The following is a 9896-nucleotide window of genomic DNA, read 5'->3' as shown; positions in this document are numbered from 1 at the left end:
CCTCGTAAACTCCTTACAATAGCAAAATGATATCGGCGTCGTCCCCTTAAACGGATCAATGGTATTCCTTGTTTTGCCCTCAGCGACTGCAGCCCAACCGGTACCACAGCACATCAACAAAACAAGTAGAAGCACCGCGGAATAGAAGTGAAGCCAGGACATGTGGGGCCTCTGCGGCTCACTCTCTCTTCCTTCCCTCCTCCTTCCGCTGGATCCGGTCACACGGCGACGGTTGTGTGTGCGGGGTGCCTTCACAGCAGCAACACGTGAGAGCATATAAATATGTGTGTGTGGCTGTTGTTCCTTTCAGTGCCTCCGAATTTCACAGCAGCGATTAGCGCTTGGTTGCTTTCTTTCCTAGCGTGTCTGTGTGCAAGAAATGGAAAGAAAACAACAGCGACAATACACCAGAAAAGTCAGTGAGAATCAGAGCAGAGCACCCACGAAAAGAGCGGGGCACGAGACAATCCGGAAGGAACAGCACGGAAAACAATTGCACACAGAAAACAGCAACAACACGACGGAAGCCAACACACACGCACACACACATACACATGGACGCGGAGTTTTATTATTCGGCGACACCATTCAAAGTCCTGCCAAAACAGTCCGCAAGTGATACAGTGATCGGTCACACGCTCCCGGTGCACCGCCGCGGCAACGACGCGGACACAAACGGAATTATGCGCACAAACGTGGGCGGCACCAATTCACAGCACAGTCACACGACACACGCTCTCTCGGTCCATCCCACGTCCCGCCTCAAAAGGCCTCGGCAAGCGCCAATCAACAAAATAATGAGGCGGCAGAAACAACTTCCCCGCAGGCCATTCAGGGCTCCACAGCAACGCCACCAACAGGAGCGTGCATCCCTCTGCTTGCGGCAGTCCAGGCCTCTTTGCCCTTGGCCTCTCGGGGCGTTGAACACCTCCCCGACCGTCTCGCGCTCACAAAACAAGCCTCACGCAGATGCCATTCATTTTCTCCGCAAATGGCGTTGCCGCGCTGAATCACCTGCAAATAATCCACAACACATCACCCAAAGTTTCTTTCCATTGCCACAAAAGAAAAAGAAAAAAATGCTTTGAAAAGTCAACACAAATACCACTTCGCCCTACTCACTGCGCATTGCCCCGCACACGATCGCTGTTACTCGCCCCTCCGCTCTCCTCTCATCCCATTCCTGCCTGCCAGGACGTACAACACAGTCGCAATCCCTCCCAAGAAAGACTTTACCACATGCTGGCACAAGCCACATTTTTCCCTTGCATCCCGGTCTCCCGCCCACAGGAGGGCAAACAGGGGGATTGCGTGCATGTGCGTGTAGATGGCGATGTAAAAAACTCATGGAAATTCAAAGAAATACGGCACGCAGGGCAACCCCGCCCACGGATTGTAGAGTCCACTCGTACACCGCAGCAGGAAGGAGCAAACGTCCTCTCGTTGCTTTTCTGAGAGGCCGATTCATTACCATCACGCCGCCTCAACAGCGTGTACCGGCGAGCGGAGGAGGTGACTGCTCAATCGCACCTCGCGTCGGAGGCGCCCACAACGTCTCCCTGCGGCCACGTGCCGTCAGCAACGAGCCGCATGGCAGAACGCAACACAATTCACCCACTCGCCAATTAAATAAATAAAAATGCATCTCAGCGCCATAAAACGGCCATCAACATCCATTTCACGGCAGACACCAAATGTCAAGGGATTAACTAAAAAAAACAAACACACGGATGGTCTCCCACAATACATTCCAGCAAAGGATAGCCTCTCAATCCTAAAATAAACACCGTAAAGTCATAAAAGCCGCCTCATCGCGCCAAAAATCGTGCGATGCCCCTCCTCGCAATGCTCTGCTGTCCGCAGACACCGGCCTCTGTGGTGTTTCAGTAAAAGCAAAAAATAAAACGTTCACAAACCAACAGCAAGAGAAACCTCCACCCGCAACGTGTGCATCACCGGGGAGCATCGCTTCTATCCCTGCAAGTAAAACAGGCGCCGTCACATCATCCGCAAGGATCGCCACAAACACGCCAAATTGCGACGTGCGCAACACGCTCCGCCGTGACCATCGTTTTCCCGATAGGGCAGCCCACTTCCGTCCACCGCGTCTGCCAAGCAGGGCACACCAGGCCTGCCGCTGCAACGCAAAAAAGATCCAGAAATACGCAACGGATCCCGTCGCAGTCGTTGGATCAGCCGCCGTGTTGAGGTTTGGGAGGGGTGGATAGAAGAGGAAAAACAAAACAGCCAAATGTCCCCGCGGACTCCCGCATTCCACGCAGTCCCTATGGCCAGAGGGTCCTCTGGGAACGCCTGGGGGACGCATCCGCCAAACTCTCACGCACTATCATTCACGGCTCCCCAATCGAGTCCAGCGGGCCTCGTGAAGCACACGGCGCGCCTCAATGGCGTGGCGAGCAGCCTTCTCGGAGAAAAGGACGCGTGGCGATGGCTCCCCTCCCCGCTTCACTTTTCTTTTTGTTCTCCTCCTGTTTTTGGTGGCATCTCACGGAAGGGGAACGCACTTCATGTCCCCGAGCCCTTCTCTCGGTGCACGCACAAAAAAAAGAGAGGGAATAATAAACGAGTGAGTCAGGCGGCACGGAAAAATAAATGTGCGGGAGACAAACCAACAAACAAAGAGCCCGACAGATATGCACGCAGCATATCCAGCGGAAACGGGTGTCACCTTCAGTGGGTAAATTAGTAGCCAATTGCGGTGTCGATCGCCCACGGTGAGAAACAGCGTTATGCTCACAATATTTTTGGCTTGTTTTCTGCTTCCCTCCCCTTTTATTTCTCCCTCATTCATCATCTTCATTTTTCTTAATTGCTGCCGCTCTCTCCTACCATCGGCAACACGGCCAAGTTTGGACGCTGCGCCCTCCCCCTGTCACGCCAAACATATTTTTGCGCTCTTTAAAACCCATGGCGTACTCGCTTAAATATCATTTGTGTAAATATAAAAAAAGAAACTTTCAATAATTAAAGTAAAAAATAAAATAAAATGATAAAAACAAAAAACATGCGACTGGCGCCAGTTCATCTTCCTTTAGTCGTGAAAGGGTACAAAAGTGTCCTGTCGTACTCAACCTTTGTAACCCCTTGCTCCTCATCATGCCCGTAGGCCCGAATGCGCTGTATGCGTGCCTCATCCTTCACTCAAACGTCTAGGGGGACCATGCCGTCATATGGCTTCTTGCACCCACTGCACGCCCGTTGAGGGCCCCACTTCATCATGGCATATGGTTGGTTCGTCATCAAAGACCCGACGCGACGGTACCAGAGAGCGTTCGGTGGCTCCATTTCATTAGAGAAACGAATACTCGAGCTGCCGCGATGCACAAACTTGCCGCATAAGACATTTCGCTCTTGGATTCCAAGCAAACGGAGACGCAGGCTGTATTCGACATCCTCCACGTAAGCTGGGTAGAAGTTCTCGTCAAAATATCCCACCGTACTGATCGCCAGGCGTGTCAACATAACAGATGTAAAACAATTGCCTTTGTAATGCGCGCAGAAGTGCCCGTAATGCTTAGAAAAAGCCTTTTCACGCTCCTTCACAGAAGCATAACGAATGCGGTCAGGCAGCAGCGCAGACGTCGACAATCGGCCATCGTTCACCGTGGAGCGCAGCACCCTCAAGCCCCGTCGCAAAACAGGACTGGACTCGCTCGGCTCATTCGCCACCTCCGCCGCCAACTCATCCATGCGAGCGTCATCATGCCTCGTCATTTCATGCACATCGCGTAGAAGGTTGGGAAGAAGATCGGGTGAAAACATTACGTCGCCGCTTGTTTAAAAAACAAAAGGCACTTCCTCGTGCGGGAGCGAGAGTGCAAGTCGTGACACGATGTTCACGGCAGCGCTGTACCCGATGTCTTCCGGGTGACGACTCACAACCAGGCGTCCGGACCTCCCATAGACCCTCTCGAGTTCCTGCAGGCACAACGACAGCATCGCCTCCCGCCCGTTCTGCACCAAAACCAACAGCCGGATGGGCACACTGATGTTGCACATCATCCTCCGAAAGTCCATCAGATCGAGCATCAGCGGGACCACCATCAACGGGATAGCGACCGTCCCGTTATTTCCCCCAGCTGCCGTGTCGTTGGGTCCACCAGAAGCCTTTCCCCGACGCAGTGGATATAGTCCGCCCTGGTCGGACAAACACCAAACCATACGTGGGATCGTCACCAAGTAGGGGCTCCACTCCAAAAACAAAACATCAAAATGGACAATAAATTTAATGTGAGAAGAGAGATAAAGCACCCTTTCCGAAAAGGCTTTTGGCTTCGGTTTTTGAGGCGCGTGTAACTCCGCGCATACCCCGTTGGAGGCAAAGCCAAGGGAGCATCTCCTGAAAGAAAAAAGGTAAAAAAGAAAAAGAAGGTGCGCAGGAATGGCTCCGCGTCAATGTGTAAAAAAAAAGATTCCTTCCAGCGCAATGGCCACGCATGGATAACGTCCTTGGCCTTCCGTCCGCACAAAAAGGCTCGAGCGCCCCAATGAAGCCCTCCATGCGGGAAGGCTATCAGAGACACCGCAAACCGCAGCAGGTACAAAAACAAAAAAAATCAGATAAATGAATCGATAATGAAGCCCAGCGCCTCAGCGTGTCTTCTGCAACACCACTCGTCATCACAAAATATTTAAAAAGCGACAATGCGGTAAAAGGGAGGGACCGAACGGAAGCACAGTCCCGCCATCAAAAGTGATGGGTTTTCCAAAGCCGCGCCCCAACACAGCAAGAGTTCTTAAACTAAAAAAGAAAAAAAAACCTCATGGGTAAGAACGAGAGGAAAATCAGCCCACCGTCCACCCGGAGGGAAGGAGGGATTCCACCGCGGTGTCCTCCACGACGCAAACACTCCGCGGCCACTGCCCGGTGTCGTGTGCGGACTCCGCGAGGGGGTTTTGGGCACGCCGCTGTGCCACACGGTGTTTCCCCTCGGAACGCAGCAGCAGACGCGTCTCCTTCCGGTCGCACTCGTGGCGGTGTCGGCTTCCTCTGCCTCGCTGCGTGCCACCGGCGTCGGCTAAGATGCTGCAGTGAGAGAGAGAGGGTGCCAGGCATGAGCGGTGCTGGGATGGGCGGGCAATGCCCTCGGCGGCGAGACGCCCAGCGCGACTCCTGACCGCTGCAATCACGCACTTCCCTCCACACCTCTCCCTCCATTCGGCAATCGCACAGCCGTCGGCAAATTGTCCCCGAAACAACACACACGTAAAAGCGTCGTAGCATATCTCTCGAGAGAACAGAGCGACAGCCACACGCTGCGGCCATCGTGCCGACAAGTCCGACGCGGCCGCGCCCACACCCACAGCAGCAGACACAAAAAGAGATCTGACACTCCGTGCCACGTCCTCGTGCGTGATGGTGCGGCATTTCAGAGCAATACCGCCAAACGCCGTGCAACACTCCCACAAAGGATGAGAGCCACGGCGCACTCCCACTGTCTCTTCTTTCCTTCTCTTCATGTCCGCGGAGTGAAGCAGTTGCCACACGCAGCTGCAAGCACCGAGTGCAAGAGGAGCAACCAACTGCAACGCAAAATGTGCGCCGTGCGGTTGTGTGCCTCCAGACACGCAAAAAAAAAAAAAAGAGAGCCACGCACGTGAAAGGGCAGAAAAACACGCGGCAGAGGCGCAGGACGGACAAAGAGGGAGGGAGAAGGCCAATAAGGCTCGAGATGGCACGGCAACCCAACCAGCGGCAACTCACAATACGTTTGCCGAAATAAAAATAAGTTAGAAATTTTTTTCAAATCCCTCTCGACAAATTTTGCCCAACCATTAAAACATAAAACAAAAAAAATTCCCATCGTGACGTGGCAAAAAAAAAAAAAAAAACTTGTATACTCTTTCTGCAGAAGTGGAAATATATTTGCTTCGACCGTTCAGCCACACCCCTGGTGTCCACAAAACTCTTATATTTCATTGGGACACTCGGTGCGTGTTTTTTTTTTTACATCTAACCTCCCTTTTTCTCGTCGCACCATCGTCGTGGAGCTCAATGCCCACTGCACGTTTCATCGGCCAACGGAAACACTAAATACATCCTGCCATTCCCAAAATATCCCACCATATAAAGAAGAAAAAACAAATATACAAAAAAAAAAAACATATACCCCGCGGCGAATTCCCGGGAGGGAAAGTGTGCCTTTACATAAAAAATTACGCGGGCAGAAAGGGGTAGTCAAATATATATATATATAATAAAGGGTGCGTCCACGCAAAAAGTGGCATTGACTTTGGAGGGTGCGTGGAAAAAAGCATATGTTCCCGCTGGAAGCAGGAAGTCCTCACTGCGATTCCTCAGTAAAGGGCCAAAATGCCCCACAGCCCCAGCAGCAGCAGCAGCAGGAGCACCCGAGACACGCCCCCACGCATGGAGTCGTCACCATTACCTTTTTTGCCGTCGCTCTTCTTGACCATTTTTAGTTCATCGTCACTCAGTGGGCGGTTGTACAGAAAGACGTTCGTCACTGTCACGCTGCTGTCGCTGTCTCCCTCGTCGCCCCCAAAGTAGAAGTGTGAGATTTCAGCACCACGCGCCTCAGGTGTTGGTATCGTTTCCGGGCTCCCCACAAGCTCACCATCCACGTACACGGAGCCCTTGTTGCCGTCCTGCAGCATGAGCGCCACCTGGTATTCTCTCCCCGGCTCCCAAGTGCTTATCTGTGTTTTTGTTGTCCCGTCAAACACTGTCTCCCACGTTTTATCCATGCTGTACGACAACCCAATGAACCTCGTGCCCTTGCTGTCCCCCAGACCCGCACCCAGCAGAGGAGTGCTCCCCTTCGGAACCTGGTGGATAGTCACCGTCGCCACAACAGTGAAATCGTAGTTCACAAAGCCGTACTGATTATTATCCTCCCGGCTGTTCACGGGCCATGTTGCCATGGATCCAGGCCCCGTGAAGTTGAACCCATTTTTTACCTTCGCTGCCTTCGTCACCGTTGCATTCACGCAGCGGTAATCGTCGGTCCATGTGTCACCACTGGCTGCATCGGACAGGAATCCAACCAGACCAGCCGTGGGTGTGGACGACTTGGAGAAGAAGGCGTCCAGCTGTGCCCAAGTGCTGAGGACGGACCTGATCGTATTCAGCTCCTCAGTCAGGCGGGCAAGTGAAACGGCTTTGCTTGTTTTAATGCCCCCCTCCTTTAAAAGGTGCAAACTTCCATCCGAGTACAGCAGGGCGTTGACAAGCGTCTCATTCACATTATCCTCCAAAAAAAGCGGTCCAACATGAAAAGTGCGGTTGTTGTCCGTGACCCAAAGGTAGAGCGCATTGGCCTCTTTCTCCCCCGAGGTGTACCCTCTCTGAATGTACAGCATGACCTTCCTGCCCTCAATGGTCGCGGTGATGAGGGCTCCCACACGAAAAATTTCGTATAGACGAACTCCTGGTTGTGGCCTGACCCACACGCCTGAGAGTGTCCTGACAGCCTCCGTCCACGTTGCCCCCATGTCCCGCGACTCGAGCACACTCTGGTCATCTTTACACTGAACGATCATGAGAATTTGTCCCGTCTCCCATTCGGTGATGCGGGGATCAGAGCATTCCCAAGGAGAAATGCTCTCTGGGAACACCCAGGTATTGCCGTTGTCCGTCGAGTAAGTGATTATGGAGAAAGGGTAATTTTTCCCATTCGCCGTCAGGGGAAACACAAGCGTGTCATTCTGCATCACAATGCCTGAACCACCAGCAGTCAGAAGTTGCATCAGCTGATCTTGAGTTTGTTTGGGTATCTGTTGTAAAATCGAATTGGGTTCAGCCCAGTTGATCAGTGTACTCTGCACGCCGTCCGTGGACTGCGTGGCCACACCCTCAACCAGTTGAATGTCCCAGCCATCTTTTACCCACGTATCTTTAACATTGTCATATCTTGTAGTACTGCTTCCCACAAGTAGAAACACCTTATTGTCCTTTGCAACTGCTGTGGGCCCGTACAAAAAACGCAAACGATCATCGTCATTCTTACTGCCAATAACGGTGCGTGCCCTCCATGTACCAGCATTGACCTCGGCGACAATGGACGGCCACGACTCCGCAGCCTTGATGTACCCGGCCACAATTTCGTAAGGCTTAATCCCAAACAAGTCCTCTCCATGGACTTTATAAACGAACAAGCCTTCAGCAAAGACAGCCATTACTCCACCAGCACTGACAAGAGAAGGCACAGCAAATGCATCCCTCACACCAGTTTCAGACCCCTCTTTCGACAGCACCTGCGTCTTTTCCGACACAAAAATATCGACCCATTGAAGCAGCTGCGCATCCCCGGACTTACCCTCCACAACGGCTGCAGCTCCACCAGTGCCGCAGCACATCATCACGACAAGTAGGAGCAGCACCGCGGAATTAAACACACGCCGGGACATGTGGGGCCTCTGCGGCTCACTCTCTCTTCCTTCCCTCCTCCTTCCGCTGGATCCGGTCACACGGCGACGGTTGTGTGTGCGGGGTGCCTTCACAGCAGCAACACGTGAGAGCATATAAATATGTGTGTGTGGGCAGTGTGTGTGCTGTTGTTGGTCCTTTCAGTGTCTTCAAAATTCGCAGTGGCGAGTAGGGCTTTTTTTCTTCCTTTCTTAAAGTGTCTAAGAAGTTGGAAAGAACAAAATTCCTAGCATTGAACAAAAGGGTCATGAAAGAAATTTACAAAACAATAAACGCCATCATCACTTACGGTGGGCCACACCTTCAATGTAGCATTTCGTTTTTTTTTCTGTAGGTTTGCATGTGTGTGTGTGAGTGTGTGCGTGCCCTTACCGTTCAGGCACAGTGCGGCTGCGGAGTAGCTATGAGTTCTCGGAGAGCATGCCGCTGGCTTCAAACTCACTTATAGCCCGCTTATTCATGCAAAATATCATTGTGTTTCCTCAATAATAAGAAAGTAACGTCCTCTCTTCACTGCGCCCCATATGTTGCGTAACGGAAACGACATCAATCCGCCAATGAACGCCTTTCCCACTGGCTGTGTGAACGGCGTGGGATCTAGCAAATTCAACCATCAAAAATGTCCTTGCATATATATGCGTGGCCTTTAACTTGCATTTCGGACCTCTTTTTGCCTCTCCCGTTGTTTTTTAAATCCTTTCAAAACACAAATGATTCACGACGCCGTCCGCATATGCCAAAATTTGCTTCGGGCTGCTGGGAGAAGAACGGATAAACATGCAAGAAAAATCGCAACAACCGCGACAGAAACTGTCGTGCCTGAAGAAGGAAAAGTTGTCAGGTCCAACAAAGCAACGAGCACCTACGTGTATGTGTGCGGCGTGGCGCTCGCCAGAGCTCAAGCAGATGCAAGCACGCCGTATGCCCCCCGTGGTCTGCGGTGCCCCGTGGCGCTGGTAAATGTTGACATGCCCGCTCACTCGTGGTCTGTCGAAGCAAGCTGGCGCCAGTCCATGTTGCCCCATACCAAGTCATACGAGTGGACCACGTTCGCGATGGTTCCACCAAAAGACCCAGTGGAGCCTTTGATACGTTTGGTCACGTGGCAGCGCGGCTCGTACGTTACCGTGGCAGCCACAACCGGCAACAGCCCCACGGCAGCAAGCATTTCAAAGAAATTATAATTGCGCCAGAAGTGTATTTGCAGGTTGATGTCACTTGAGGCTTTTCCTTGTATTCATTTTGTTTTTCTGCCCTTCTTGCTGATGGTGTTGTTTCCTTCTATTTTTTTTGGGTTTACGTCCTTGCGCGTGTAATTCAATTTGCAGCAGACCGTTTCTAAAAGCCAATCAGGGGAAAAAGAGAGAGAGCGGATAGAAGTTTAAGGAGACGGTGAAGTGACCGGAAAAAGGTTTGGCTGTGACGGGTGCTCGTGTTGCCATTGTGTTGTTCTAGCCGGTTTAATGCGCTCTCCATATGTCGGATG

At 52.1% G+C, this 9896-nt stretch overlaps 2 protein-coding genes and 2 pseudogenes across 2 annotated transcripts, besides 4 other annotated features; all 4 read right to left on the bottom strand.

The window, feature by feature from the left end:
* Tc00.1047053420293.50 lies at nucleotides 1-556 on the bottom strand (annotated as a pseudogene; the record flags this gene model as incomplete).
* Nucleotides 1-9896: a sequence feature (areas merged during assembly that could not be assigned to a particular haplotype. This can correspond to areas where the two haplotypes were merged or to regions with more than two copies in the genome that were merged during assembly.).
* Nucleotides 531-555: a microsatellite.
* Nucleotides 2958-3023: a sequence feature (T-rich).
* Nucleotides 3043-4182, bottom strand: Tc00.1047053420293.40 (annotated as a pseudogene).
* Nucleotides 4807-5481, bottom strand: Tc00.1047053420293.31 (uncharacterized protein; the record flags this gene model as incomplete). Its single annotated transcript, XM_801134.1, has 1 exon — nucleotides 4807-5481. One exon carries the CDS (start codon nucleotides 5479-5481, stop codon nucleotides 4807-4809), a length of 675 nt encoding a protein of 224 aa, XP_806227.1.
* Nucleotides 6202-6223: a sequence feature (AT_rich).
* Nucleotides 6319-8505, bottom strand: Tc00.1047053420293.20 (trans-sialidase, putative; the record flags this gene model as incomplete). Its single annotated transcript, XM_801133.1, has 1 exon — nucleotides 6319-8505. One exon carries the CDS (start codon nucleotides 8503-8505, stop codon nucleotides 6319-6321), a length of 2187 nt encoding a protein of 728 aa, XP_806226.1.

The sequence above is a fragment of the Trypanosoma cruzi genome, assembly GCF_000209065.1.
Source record: "Trypanosoma cruzi strain CL Brener chromosome Unknown tcruzi_1047053420293, whole genome shotgun sequence".
Lineage (NCBI taxonomy): Eukaryota > Euglenozoa > Kinetoplastea > Trypanosomatida > Trypanosomatidae > Trypanosoma > Trypanosoma cruzi.
The sequence above is the reverse complement of the archived record's forward strand: the minus strand, read 5'-3'. Positions and strand labels throughout refer to the sequence as shown.